We start from the raw sequence: 14,962 nt of genomic DNA, 5'->3' as shown, positions 1-14,962 counted from the left end.
GACGCCCCCCACGTAACAACTGACGCACTGACCCCTGATTGGACAGAACCATGTGCACGGAGAGGACTCACAACATCCAAGTGATGCAAATGCAGGCAGATCGCAGGAGGAGAGTGCGAGGGAACGAGAGGATACGTCTTGGAGATCCGGATTTTTAATGGAGTTTAATGGAAAATTCGAGGGGTTGTACCCGGAGTACACCCCGCCCACTTCTGCCCGACTCCCTCTGGGTATTTATAGCGATGATGATGATGATGATGATGATGATGTGTCCCGTCGACACACGTAACGGAAACACACGCGCAGCACAGGAGAGGACCAGCCATCGACTCTCGTCTGATACTATTTCCTTTTAAGAAGAATCCAATGAGATGAGGCTGGACATGACTGCGGTGTTGGTGCTGTTGCTGCTGCTCACCGGCGCGTCTCAGGCTGTAGGTAAGTTCCGTTGAGAGCGAGTGTGTGAGAGGGATTTAAAAATGTTTATTGATAATATTGTGGTTCTGAAAAAAAAAGATAAATATTAACTTCATTATTGTAACGCAGCATCAGTTAAAAGACAACGGTGACGCATCGATTTGCTGATCTCTGATTGGTCGGATTCTTGTCATGTGACTACAAACAGTTAGGTTACCTACAACATAGCTTTTCGAATTATTATTATTTTTATCACAAATATAATTAAAAATGAGTAGAGGAGTTTATTTTTTATCAACTCTGTTGCGTGTGTGTGTTTTTTTTTTAATAATAAAAAATATATACGAATTGTATTAAACGACAATGTCATAGTGTCATTTTTAATCGCAAACGCATAAGAAGAAATAAACGCAAAAAGCTAAGAAACAGGGAGAAATCTTTCAAGTAAAAATAGTTCAAGGGAATTGTCACAAACAAGCTAAGATTATGTTAATAAATAGTTTATTTATCGCCATTATATTATAAGTCATAGTGTGGTAAGAGTGAAGAAGCAGAGAAGGAGTCGAACACAACTTTATTCTTCACTCAGCAAAACCAACTGCAGGTGTCTTGCCCAGACACAACACCCTGATGGGTGAGATGAAACCGCGCAGGTCCTAGTGCCCGCCACACTACCCCCCCCAGAACACCCAGAAGGGAAAACTCAGGGTCTATATGGTGCCTTTATAAGCCTCCCAAAACGGCTGCGTCGTCCGTCTGCTGAAGAGTGAGCTTCAGCACCAGTGTCCACACTCTGAGCAGCTTCAGTCACTCTCTTGGAAGGCGGTCGGCCCCGACGGGGAACCTGTGCCGGGGACAAAATCTCATCAGCCACCATGTGAGCAGGCTTGAGCCGGTCAACAGTCACATGCTCTCTTCGGCCCCCCATGTCCAACACAAAATACTTTGGGCCTGGCTCAAGAACCCTAAAAGGTCCATCGTATGGCGGTTGAAGTGGTGTGCGGTGCGCATCATGACGCACAAAAACAAAAAGAGCATTCTGTAGCTGAACAGGCACAAATATTTTAGGGAAACAGTGATGAACAGGTCCCGGGACCCTAGCTCCGTCCGAACTATCGGTCACACGGAACTGTGGAGCAGAGTTAACAGGCAAAAATTCCCCAGGGATGCGCAGGGGCTGTCCAATGACCAACTCCGCGGCGGATGCCTCAAGATCCTCTTTCGGAGCGGAACGTAACCCAAGCAAAACCCAGGGTAATCGATCCACCCAGTTCGAATCCGTAAGCGTAGCGCGTAAGGCTGCTTTTAACGACCGGTGGAACCTTTCGCACATGCCGTTCGACTGCGGGTGGTACGCTGTAGTGCGGTGTGTCCGCACGCCTAAGGATCTCGCTAGTGTCGACCACAACTCTGAAACGAACTGGGGGCCCCTGTCGGATGTTATATCAGAGGGCACCCCAAAACGAGCAACCCAGGTTGAGAGGAACGCTCGCGCAACGTCTGCAGAGGTCGTGGAGGAAAGAGGGACAACTTCAGGCCACCGAGTTGTTCTATCCACCATGGTGAACAGGTGAGTGAAACCTTGCGATGGCGGCAATGGACCAACCAAGTCCACATGCACATGATCAAACCTCCTGGCAGGAATAGGAAAAGGCTCAAGCGGGGCCTTCGTGTGTGTGTGGACTTTCGCCCGCTGACACGCAACACAAGCGGCTGCCCACTCCTTAACATCCCTGCGTAGCCCTGGCCAGACAAATCTAGCACTGACCATCTTGACTGATGCCTTAACCCCGGGATGTGAGAGGGAGTGTACCGAATTGTAAACACGCCGACGCCAAACTATCGGAACAAGGGGCCGTGGGCGACCGGTAGAAACGTCGCAGAGGAGCACGGGACCACCTTCTTGAACCACAGCTTCCTCCAGCTTAAGGCTTGTATCTCCCGATCGGAGAGAAACAATATCTGGGTCGGTGGCTTGGTCAGCAGCCATGGCTGAGACATCAAACCCCAGCTGAACAGGGCACACCAGCGCACGTGACAAACAATCCGCCACGTGGTTAGACTTCCCAGCTACATGTCGAATATCGGTCGTGAATTCTGAAACGGCGGCAAGATGGCGCTGTTGACGGGCTGACCAGGGCTCAGAGACCTTCGACATAGCAAACATCAAAGGTTTATGATCCACGTACGCGGTGAAAGGCCGACCTTCGAGCAAGAACCGAAAATGGCGTGTAGCCAGGTACAGTGCCAGTAACTCTCGGTCAAAAACACTGTACCTGCATTCACTGTCTCGAAGCTTGCGGCTAAAAAACGCTAGAGGCTGCCACACACCTCCAACATGCTGCTCAACCACAGCTCCCACAGCTATGTCCGAAGCGTCTGTTGACAACGATAAACGCGCAGCCGGTTTAGGGTGTGCTAGGAGGGTTGCTCGAGCCAAGGCCGATTTGGCCGACTCGAAGGCCTGGATCCGTTCCGGGGTCCAGTCGACAGGATCCTTAGCTGCCCGCTTGCGCAAAGCGTCGTACAGGGGCTTCAGGATGTGGGCGGCATGGGGAAGAAAACGATTGTAAAAATTGACCATGCCCAGAAACTCCTGAAGGCCTTTAGTCGTGCTGGGCAAGGGAAATTCCGCGACGGCCTGAACTTTTAATGGCAAGGGAACCGCACCTTCTGCCGAAACGCGGTGGCCTAAAAAATCAATAACGTGCAGACCAAATTGACACTTGGTATTATTGATAATCAAGCCATGTTGCTCGAGCCGCTGAAAAACCTGCTTCAGGTGGTCTATGTGCTCTTCAGCCGACGCGCTAGCCACCAATATGTCGTCAAGATAGACAAACACAAAAGCGAGGTCCCGCAAAACAGAGTCCATCAATCTCTGAAATGTCTGCGCTGCGCCTTTAAGACCAAAAGGCATGCGGAGGAACTCAAATAACCCAAACGGGGTTATTACTGCGGTCTTTGCTACATCGTCTGCATGCACTGGAACTTGGTGATAACCGCGCACCAGGTCCACTTTTGAAAACACACTAGCACCGGCTAGGTGTACAGAAAAGTCCTGAATGTGTGGAACAGGATAACGGTCGTGCGAAGTGATGTTATTTAGACGCCGAAAGTCACCACACGGTCGCCACGAGCCATCAGCCTTAGGTACCATGTGAAGAGGCGAGGCCCACGGGCTGTCAGAACGCCTGACTATGCCTAAACGTTCCATGGTGGCAAACTCTTCTTTGGCGATGGACATTTTCATGGAATCAAGACGACGTGCACGTGCAAACACTGGAGGACCAACTGTTGGAATATAATGTTCCACACCATGGCGGGCCACTGCAGCCGAAAAAGCAGGTTTAGTAAGCGATGGAAACTCAGCAAGTAACCGTTGATAAACATCGCCCGCAGCTAAAAAGTTAGCGTGTGGTACATGCACAGATCCCCCAGTAACACATGGAAAAGTGGTGAAAGACACAGAATGAATCAAACGCCTGTTAGCAACATCTACAAGTAACCCATTTGCACACAGGAAGTCTGCGCCAATAATAGGAACAGTAATTGAAGCTACTACAAAGTCCCACTTGAATGTGTGTCCCTGAAAATTCACAGTCACGAACCTCGATCCAAAAGTTGAGATGCTAGATCCATTTGCTGCGCTCAACTGCAACCCACATCTCTGAGTCTTCAAGTCCCGGTGGGTCGCAGGGAGCAAACTTTTCTGAGAACCCGAGTCCACCAAAAAACGAGTCCCGGAGACTGAATCTTTGATGAACAGCAGCTCTTCATGGTCACCAGAACCCACAGCTGCTACTGGGTGCTGGCGCTGGCGTTTCCCGAAGCCTCAAAAGAGCAAGGTGGAACACATCGTCGTGCTCTGCGGCCAAAACGCTGATGGAAATGACACCAGCTGCTCTCGCGCCTCTTTCTCACTCCCGCCACCACTCCAGCGTCGCCGACCTCCGGAACAGTGGAGACACTCTGCACGTGGAACTGTGTTGTCGCCAGCAGGACACGATCCGCTTCTTCGGCCAGACCACGACAGTCTCCCGCGGTCAAGCACGCAGAGTTTGCCAGTGCAGCGCGCACAGGAGGAGGAAGTTGACGCAGGAACAAATGAAGAAAAAGAAATCCACCTTCATCTGGTCCCAGTAGAGAAAGCATTCTGTCCATCAAATCCACCGCCGACCCGTCGCTCAGACCCGACAAGGACAGCAGTCGTTCTGCCCTCTCGGCCGCCGAGAGAGAAAATCTCCGGAGCAGAAGATCTTTGAGCGCGACATACTTGTGACGTTGTGGCGGATCTCTAAGCAGCGCCATGGAGCGACGAGTCGTCTGTTGATCGAGTGCAGACACGACCAGGTAATACTTGGAGTCATCGTCGGTAACTCCGCGAAGGTGAAACAGCGCCTCGACATGCTGGAACCAGGACGCGGGATCACTTTGCCAGAAGTCCGGGAGTTTAACAGCGGAGGCGGGGGCAGGCTGCGCAGGTGAGCGAGACACGTCGGAGGAGGAAACTCCGTGGTCTTCGTCACCAAACATGCTCAAAAACGGGGTCACCAATGTGGTAAGAGTGAAGAAGCAGAGAAGGAGTCGAACACAACTTTATTCTTCACTCAGCAAAACCAACTGCAGGTGTCTTGCCCAGACACAACACCCTGATGGGTGAGATGAAACCGCGCAGGTCCTAGTGCCCGCCACAATAGACCTTAATCGTGTAAACGTGATTTTAAAAGGAGTCATTGAATTGTGAAAAAAGAAAAATAAAGAAAAATGTTTTTAAAATGATTCTAGGAAATAGTCATAAAATAGCTATATTTTTTGCAAACATTTTTAAATTAAAGGTGATGAGAGTTCGATTTAATGGCAATGTCAATTATTTTTAAATAAAAAATGCATTGTGTATGCAACTGTTATTTATTATGTCCCCTTTCTTGTAAATATGTTTTTAATAATAAATAAATAACATTTTAGTACACACATAAATGTAAGGACAAGAGGACAAGAATCACCAACATTGTTTTTTCAGAATGACTGATAACCATCAGAAACTGATTTTCAGATGATTTTTCTTTGTATCTAGAAACATAGTTTTAAATGATGACAGTGTTTTCCAACACAGGCGACAGCACGACTTCCGTCTCCACCACGATGGCTTTAGAAACAGACGACGGTCCACGAGAGTCAGCTGACCTGACATCAGACCCGGCACACACGGTCCATCAGCAGATATGTAATACCACAACTTCAACTGCAGACACCACGGAGGAAACATCCCGGACGACATTCTTCACTGAGGAAAAATCCAGAAGTGACTTGTTAGTGTCAGAGGATCCACCTGGAGTGACGAGGGCTGAGCCGACCTCAGGTTGCAATTTTAATAGATGATGCTTGTGATCTAGACTGTGAGTGATTTGTTCACTTGTTTTTTTTTTTGTTTTAGCTTCGACTGGTTCACTACTGCAGACCTCCAGTGAGCATCTGACCTCCACCTTCACGTCTACATCCGTCCTCACCTCCACCCACATGTCTACACCACCAACAACAACCACAGGACCACGTCCTGGTCCTGCAGGGCCGACTCATATAGAGCGCCCGTCTCAACTGAAAGTAGGAGATGAAGGTGCTTTACCGCTGTTTTTTTGATCATTAGCAAATGATATATTTTTAAAAAAAAAAAGTATATCTTTGCAGATTTAGAGGAGCGTCGCCCACGTTCAGCTCTGGACCCACTACTCGCCGCCTTGCTCTCCATCTTCATCATCACCACTGCTGTAGTCTTCGTGGTTCTGTTCCTCAAACTTCGCCAGAGAACGAACCACCCAGAGTTCCACAGGTTGCACGATTTACCAATGGTGAGTTCATCAGGTTTGTTGCTTAAGGCAGTTATTATCAAAGAGAGAATCAGTAAAAATATTTAAAATGTTTAACATTTTAAAGATGCATACAAGTATCAAAAACCTTTTTACAGAAGCACAAATGATAAAAATAATAATTCCATAATAAATAGTTATAATTCCATTAAAACTAAAATAACCATGTGATTAAGTTTAAACTGGCGTTTGAACTGCTGGCAAAGAGAATACTTTTACCGTCACTGCCCAAAATGTAATGAGCAGCTTTTCTTTTTGGCTCAGCTCTTTCTTCACCACCATATACTAATACAGAGTCATGTAATAGTAATAAAGGAAATAATTCAACAATTTTTTTTTACATTTGTTTTATTTATTAATAATTAATTGTATTATAAATCAAAGAACAGACATGGAATGGACAAATCATGTGAATTTGTTTTTTTAAGCACTTGTTATTGCATTTACTTATTTGTGTCTGATTGATAAGTCCTAAAACAATTATTAGTGGTATTCAAACAGTTTATTCTCTTATGATTAGTTGAGCAATGGTGAGTTCATCGTGCCTGTTAGCTAAAAGCTAACATTTATTATCACTCTGTTGACAATTGACAGAATCAGTCAAATAATTTCAGATTTCAACATTTGAATTTCTTAAAGATGCACATAAAAAACAAAAAAAAACCCATTTCACAAATCTGTACTACTAATACTAACAATAATATATATAATAATGTAATAAATAAAAAATGGTGCTATTAAAACAAAAGTCATGTAATTTTGAGAACAGGAGGTTGAACTGATGACCAAGAAACTACTTTTAAGGGTTATTTTAACAATGTCCAGAAATTGACTATTTGTTGGGACAAGCTGAGAATTTTTGATCACATTTCACTTGTCTTTCTTGATCTTTTACACATCCATATTTTTAAACATTTTAAGTCTTGCCTATTTGATGTAATGCTACTTTTCTGGATGTTGTTTTCCCCTAGATAGTTATTGTGACTAAATGGTTTATTGATATACAGGCTCTTAAAAGATTTATTTCTGACCACATTATAAGTAGGGGATCGGGGGTCAACGATGCGATATATAGAGATAATGTAGGAACAAGAATATATTTGTATTATTGTCGAGTACTTGACTCTGGTGTTGCAGAATTTACAGACCACTTGACTCTTGACGAAGTCGTAACTGCATTAATTTGTTTTTAACCAAAATATGTCCAAACATCAGCATTAAAAACAGCTGGAGTCCACTGTATCCTCTTGTCCTCAGTCATCACCGGGATCTCATGGGATGTCATTTGTTTAGCTGCGGGGGACGTTATGACTTATAATGGCAGCAATTTAATTGCACACATATGCATTAAATAGATAAAACGCTGTGATTATTTTAATATCCTGCTTGTCTTACATGAAACTCTTCAAGAATCCATGTTCTTTATTTCGTCTCCAGGATGATTTGTTGGAGGACACGCCGCTCTCCAGATACAGCTACTGATGAAGCAACACAATGGTCTCAAGATATTGAATTGTCTGGAAAAGTATTTGTTTTGTGGAAACTCCGACAGCTTCAGGATGTTGTGGTTTTAAATTGTATTATTAGTTTTATTATTATTAATTTATTTTTACAGGATATTATTTATTTCAACATTCCTTCTAAAATTCAATTGAGGACTGTTTGTGTTTGTTCTGCAATTTGAAGAGGCACACTGAGCTCTAGTGGCCACCTGTGGTATTGCAGCACTGAATATGTGCATAATTGAACATAAAAAGTTTGTGAGAGTGACTTGTGGTAAAAGTAACAAAGATCGTAGTTGCTGCAGTGTTCATGGACATGTTGCATCACGTCTGTAAATATTGAACCTGCTTTTTTTTTCTGTATTTCCAAGTGTCATTGAAGTGCCCTTGATGAAGTACCATTGTTGTATCTATGTTAATAGTTATTTAAAGTAGTTTTAATAAAACTCTTTCTAAATATGTTTTATTATACCTAATGAATAAAGAGAGTTTTTAATGTCGCCTACTTCATTTTTACTGTTGACCTGAATTTTATCAATATTTTTCGGGATGACTGATAAAGAGGAAGTGACGCGGAGGAAATGAGGCTCCGTCTGCAGGTGAACCCCGAAAGGTGTGTAGAGATTTCTGTGGGTCTCCCAGACCAGGATTTATGTTGCTTTAATAGTTTCAATTTCAACAAAGAACTTTTCCCGACCAGACTGAAGTATTTCCGGAGGGCGGCAGGTTCCGGTCGCAGAGGCGTCACGTGGTTCACGTACGTAATACCGTTCAGTCGCGCCAAACTTTGACTTTTGGAACAGTTTCGTTTCGCTTGATCTTCTAAAATGTTCGGAGAACTTGTTCCTTGTTTCGACTATTGTTAATACAATTATTTTATTTGATCAGTTTTTAATTTCCTTATTTCAATCGATTAATTGTATACGTTTTTGTCATTTTACGACGTCATTCCCCGTTATCTTTACCGCGGTGCAAATGTTTTTTTTTAACTGTGACACGGACATCGTGTACAACCGAAATTATATTTAATTTATCAGACTTTTATATAGTTAATACTTTTACTATAACAATTATACTTTTATTCAATGCACTTTTAAAAGTAAAGTTTATTTGGAAATATTGAGAACATTTTTATTTTTATTATTATTTAGTAACTATTAAAGTAAGTACTTTTTTCTTTTTTTTTTGCAAATAAACTTTCACAGACCAGGCTGACAGGGTGCTTAAACAACAAAACAATACACAGTTATACAAATTAAAGCACCTATTGTAGTTTATGATTTCTTGTTGTGTACTTTTGTTTCAGTTAATTGTTGCAAAATGATTGTTTAAAATGCAATATTTATGTAATGCAACGTTCAATATGGAAAGACATATGGTGTGTGTTAGTGTTGCAGTTGTAACAAGGAATTAATAAAGTAGGTCAAAGTCAAAGAGCACTATCGTTTCCGCCCACGGTCCTAAAACTGAAACCCCCCCTTTGAGGAAGAAGTAAATGCAAATTTTAAATGTAAACAGATAAGAAAGTATTTTCTGGTATACAGTGTTTGATACAAACTCGCGAGCCATGATGATGGCTGAGATTAACTTGTCTAGACAGGTATCGTGGATTTTGACCCGTTGCTCAATCTACAACCCGACACACCCTCAGTGTACACTCGACTTTACATTGAGTGAATCACAGCTGCTGAACAATGGGAGTGTTTTAGGTAAATAAAAGAGATTATTGAACTAAGATCTCAAGTGTAACAACGTTTTAATTCAACATTGAGAAGTAATCCATGGAAAGTGCTGAGTCATGCTAGAGGCACAGACATGGACGACAGTTGATATAGTTTATTAACCATCTGTAAATAAGGCATGTCCACTGTTGTACAGCGGCTTTGTTGCCTTAACAATCTCTTAGAAAACCATTGGTTATATAAAAAAAAGAGACAAAGAGGCTGATCATCACTACTGGGTAATAACTCTGGGGGGTCCAAAGCGTCCCACCCAAGGTCGCGTGCAGCCCAGCAAGCTGAATCCGTATCTAATGGTGGTCACCATCATTCCCATCAAAGCGATATTTCCAAAAGCTCCTCGCATTCTTTTTTTGGGATCTGATCAGGGAAAAGTTGTGATTAGTTAATGGAGAAATACTAAATCTCTCAGTTGTCTCACCTCCAGTGGAGTATCCGTGAGCGTAGACCTCCCTGCCGACGATCCACACGGCTCCGAGTCCACTTGCCAGTCGCTACAACACAGAATTAAACACATCATTCCCGATTCAAAGTCCGATGTATCGTCCTGAACTCACCGGGCAGTGCAAGCCGCTGAAAACCAGGCAGAAGAGGAAGGCGGGGTAGATCTCCAGCCTTTAAAAAAAAACAGAAAACATTCCTTCCTTTCACCGTCTTTGCTTTGTGTGGACAAGGTGACTCATCGTGTCCCTGCAACACCTCCGACTACACTCACGTGTTCTGGTGTGCACGCTGGATACAGTTGAAAATGTGTCCGGTTTCAGGGTCATCACTGTACATGGTGGGGTACTGAAGAAGAAAAATAAACATTTGTTTAAACGATTAAAAAAGAAAAAAAAAGTTTTAATGTCACTTCCTACCTCAACGTTGTACTTCTTCCGGGCTAGGCCAACTCTCATCCCAAGATGTCCGACCATTATGATACTGGCGGCACCGGTTAGGACCACATACCCGAACTCTTTTGAGAGGACACCCATGGTGGCAGATCTGGTCAGAGATGAAGCGGCAAAAGTTGAGGAAAAACTGGTTTGATGTCATCTTGATAACACGACTGTGATCAAGTTTGAAACTGATAAGGCTCGGATACGAGTTAAATACTGCATAAAATGTCATGCAAAATGAGTTTATATCTTGTGTTGTATTTATCTTATTAAATAATTCGTGTTATTAGTTTAAACTTCGTGTATACACCTGTTCACTCGTTGACTTTACCAAGTTCAAGTGTACTTGACTTGACCTTTGCAACAATTTTTATATGCAATACAAATCGGACTTAAAATTATTTTATATCTAATTAAAAATGATGCAAAATGAAGGAGGGGAAAAAAATCGGAAGTTAATTCTCTGCAGACTTTACGTATACACGTTTTAAGTAAGTATGTAACTTACATTATATAACAGCTGAGTTACGAATCGTACAAAATAAAAACAAATGTTCAGCCTAAAAAGATTCGTTTATAAACTAGTATTTTTGCTATCAAGCGAGCGTTTACCTTCCAGATGTGTTGCGCAGTTAAAGTCCAGTGAAGAATGACTTCCTGCTCGCGCGTATAAACACTGACGCTGGAGACGCCCAGAGTGCGCAGGAGCTGCTACGGAAGCCTCTCTCGGTCATTTCGTCACTGCGGCGCCTGCTCAGGAGCGTCACTTTTTTTTGTTTCCTAGATGCTTAAAAAGTCGGAATATAGTCATGTTTTATAATTACAGCACATTAAGCAAAAGTTTCCAGTCGAAACATGTTACTATTACATTTTGTTTCTGCTGTGTCAATTGTGTTTTAAATATTTTTGTTTTAATAATAATGTGCGTTAACAAGCGATAAAAATGATTTAATCTGGATTTCGACACTGAATCACCTGAATGGTCATTTTTCACCATCATTTGAGGTCAAAGCTTTGAATTGAAAGCACAGTATGCAAAAATGAAATACACAAATATTTGTATGCAAACTAGTAAGTACTATTCGTGCCTTTTATTGTCTGGATAAAAATAATAAAATGGTATTTACTGTTCAATCTTATCTGATTATGAAATCCAAAAGTCATGTGAGGTTATTATATTACAGGTCAAAGGGTGATTAATCAATGACAAGGGTGGGGCATCAGAATATAAAAGACAGGAAGTGACTTTGCACTTTTAAAATACCTGTTGCTGCAGGTGTTTAATCTAAAGAGGGCAGGTTAATCGTCGTCAGGGCTATGATAATGAACAATAGAAGATTATAAAGCAACAGTTCTACCTAACCTAACCTAACAGAGGTGTGTGTTTGTAAGAATGGTAGAAATGTGCGTTTTCAAAGTGTGGAACTCTTTATTCTTTTAAACGGAGAAAATTCAACAATAAAAGCTGTAATCTACTATTCTTAGCATCACCATATATAGAGTAGTAAGTAAGTAAGTAAGTAATTTTTATTTGTATAGAGCTTTTCCAGACCAGGGTCACAAAGCGCTTTAAAAATCAAAACAATATTCAATAAATTATATACTTTAAAGGGCAAGATAAAACTGATAACACAACAGGAGTTCCAGATACTCAAGGAGTAGGATAAACTTTTTTAGACTTGTTATAACTCTAAAGTTCAAGATTAGAAACGGCGGTAAAGTTTTGTCTCAATTATATGTTAGTTTGCTATTAATGCAACACAACACATTTTTTCCCCAATTATTTTTCAGTATCCTTTTCTATTCATGTGTATTTATTTTCCCCATGTTATGCTTTATGTTTTCTTTGTTTGTTATATCTACTGCTACTAATCTGGCTTTAATGAAGTAAATCTATGTATCTGTTGTCATTTTTCTCAACCATTTTCTCAACATCAGTCAGGATTAGAGTTTAAACTGTTGCAGTTCCTTATGAAGCAAGTACACGGGAGAGCAATCTTCTTTATTTTGTAGTGAAACTTTGTGAATATTTCCACTAGAGTCTTACTTCAACTGTAAAATGTCTTGAGATAACTTTGTTATGATAAGACACTTTAAATAAAATTGAATTGAATTTGCTATAAAAGTGATATATTTATGATTTTTAATTATATCATGGCCCAGACATTTTCAACTTGAGGCTCGGGGGGCAAAATAGACCCGCAAAAAGTGATTTATTAGTTCTGCCAAATGGTCAAATATACCAGTTCATTGATGCGCTATGGGACAGAATTTAATCATTTCAACAATAATAAAGAGTATGAACATTAAATAAAACAACATTGAAGGAAAATAGGATGAATTGGTTGATTACATTTTAACTTTCATTTACAGTTAAGTGTACAGTATATACTTTTTCTCTGGCACAAACTCAATTGGAAAACAACTTATATTTTTTTTTATCCATTAGGGGAAAATGTGAAAAAATGAAAAAGTTTTTGTCTAAACACCATGATTGTACGGTTTAAAAAAAGTTTATTTCGACTGTATTGTTGTTGATAAAAAATATGTTCATAAACGATGAATTGACGATAGAATTCTCCACTTTCAATATATGCAGTTAAGGACGTGGCCGCTAGATGTCGACATGATCACGATAGCTGTTCCACACACCCTGGCTCATCGGTCCAGGAACAGATCGTCCACCACCGAGGGTTTCTCTTTTTATTTTGGGAGTGAGAGGAGAGAGAGAGTGATTAATGGGTGAGTTGTCGACTTTGCTCTCGAGGTCTGTCAGACAGCAGCACATCTGTCCTCCTCCTCCACCTCCATCATGCTGACTCTGATTCAGCACTTCAACACCTACACAGACGACCAAGAATAGATCTCTCACGGAGACTGACGAGTGGAAACAAGGGAGGAAAACAACTGCTGCCGGAGACCACCCTGTCCCATCTCATCACATCACCCTCCGCCAGTGTCGGTCTACGTGTGGCCTGTTGTCTCCCGATGAAGACAAATATTTGGAGTCTCATCCCAGTGAAGATGTGATCTCAGTCGAGGTAACCTCATCGTGGAGGGAATCCACATGAAATTAATCCCCAACCAAACAAGAATATTATGCATGAATATTTTGACTTCATCATAGAGGTCAAGAGGTGAGCAGTCTTGGGGTCTTCAGAGTCATTTTTAAAAGGCGATCAGAGGGTTTACGAAAAATGGGTTTGAAAGCTTTAAAATAATTACCAGCTTGATCATAGTTTAGAAAATAACTTCAGCTGCTTTGTATGAAATGACAAAACATAAAATCCAGTGTGGTCTGTATTGATTAACATTTAAGTTACATCTGCAGAAAGTGTTATTTGTGGCTGGTAAAAGGTTAATAATGACACATTTGTCAAGAGTCGTAAAGAAAAAAATGGGTTAATTTAATGGAAGAGAAGAGATAATGAATATTATGATGAAACAATATTGCTAGAAGTTGATCATAGGAAAGTATTTAAAATCAAAATTTCGGTGGGAAAATACCTTTAAAATTAATATTTTAAAAAAAATATTAAACTAGATAATTCTGTATATTTTCCAATGGATTTTACTGAAACAGACGAACTTCAGCTGCTGCCCCCTTGACACGTTTTCTTCTTTTTTTTTTTAATATTTAGAAACTTTACAATGCTGTACCATTCACAACTTTACAATTTTAAATTTATACCAATTCTCTTTTAATAGTATCCTTCTTATTGAGACTTTGGTAACAATATTTAAGATTAACTCCATATGATGCATGATTTTCAAGTTCAAGTTTTTTATTTGTCAAATATACTATATGCACGATATACAGCACAGATGAAATTGCAGTACTCTCAGACCCAAAGTGTAAAACAGGCAGTAAAGAAAATAAGTAAACTTCTATAAATAGAAAGGACATTAAATAAAACAGTCAACAAGACATAAAATAAACAATCAAAAAGACTTTTATTTAGCAGAATAGGAATTTATTTCATTTCAAGTTCCCCTTTCATAAAAACATCCTCAATTTGATTTATATTAATCGCATTTATTTATTTATTATTATTTATTTGCAGATATAGATTCAGTTTTTCAAAAAATGTCACCTAAAGGTGGCTGCTGCTAGTAACGTGTTGATGAAGCTTCATGAAACAGTGTCATGTTGTTTAGAGGTCAGTAGGTGGCGCCATGAGTTTAAAAATGACGGGACATTTCATTGAAACGGCCATCTGCCATCTAGTGGACTCTGAAAATATTGACACTGCTTCATGAAGCTTCATCCGACCAAAACTAGCTGCTGCTAGCACAGTTATTGCTGAGCTAAGATAACCAGTGTAGCATTACGTTTAGATTCTTGTTTAATGAACATGGATTCAAATAAATTATTATGGGCTGGTAACATTTGCAATGTCCTTGTAATAGCCAGAGTAAGGCTAAGGCTGTTGGTTGGTTAATGATAAAATAAAAAAGGCGACAAGTGAAATTCAAACTTTAATCATTTTCTTGTCATCCTCATAGACTAATGGTTTGGATTATTTCTGCAGTAATATGTTCCTTTAAAAGTTACA

General features: G+C 40.8%; 2 protein-coding genes across 2 annotated transcripts; one reads left to right on the top strand and one right to left on the bottom strand.

Annotated features, from left to right (window-relative positions):
* Nucleotides 1-127: 127 nt before the first annotated feature.
* Nucleotides 128-8,269, top strand: LOC148063408 (uncharacterized). The gene is made up of 5 exons (XM_087811392.1): nucleotides 128-438; nucleotides 5,534-5,779; nucleotides 5,855-6,034; nucleotides 6,106-6,266; nucleotides 7,722-8,269. Exons 1-5 carry the CDS (start codon nucleotides 372-374, stop codon nucleotides 7,764-7,766), a joined length of 699 nt encoding a protein of 232 aa, XP_087667518.1. The 5' UTR covers nucleotides 128-371; the 3' UTR covers nucleotides 7,767-8,269.
* Nucleotides 8,270-9,607: 1,338 nt separating this feature from the next.
* Nucleotides 9,608-11,103, bottom strand: mgst3a (microsomal glutathione S-transferase 3a). Its single transcript, XM_087810730.1, has 6 exons — nucleotides 11,019-11,103; nucleotides 10,386-10,512; nucleotides 10,241-10,314; nucleotides 10,083-10,140; nucleotides 9,947-10,019; nucleotides 9,608-9,885 (listed from the first exon to the last, which is right to left on the bottom strand). The coding sequence occupies exons 2-6, from the start codon at nucleotides 10,500-10,502 to the stop codon at nucleotides 9,740-9,742; spliced, it is 468 nt and encodes a 155-aa protein (XP_087666856.1). The 5' UTR covers nucleotides 10,503-10,512; nucleotides 11,019-11,103; the 3' UTR covers nucleotides 9,608-9,739.
* Between the last annotated feature and the right edge of the window lie 3,859 nt (nucleotides 11,104-14,962).

This window comes from Callionymus lyra, chromosome 16 (assembly GCF_982586985.1).
Source record: "Callionymus lyra chromosome 16, fCalLyr1.hap1.1, whole genome shotgun sequence".
Lineage (NCBI taxonomy): Eukaryota > Metazoa > Chordata > Actinopteri > Syngnathiformes > Callionymidae > Callionymus > Callionymus lyra.
Note: the sequence above shows the minus strand (reverse complement) of the source record. Positions and strands in the feature narration are given on the sequence as shown.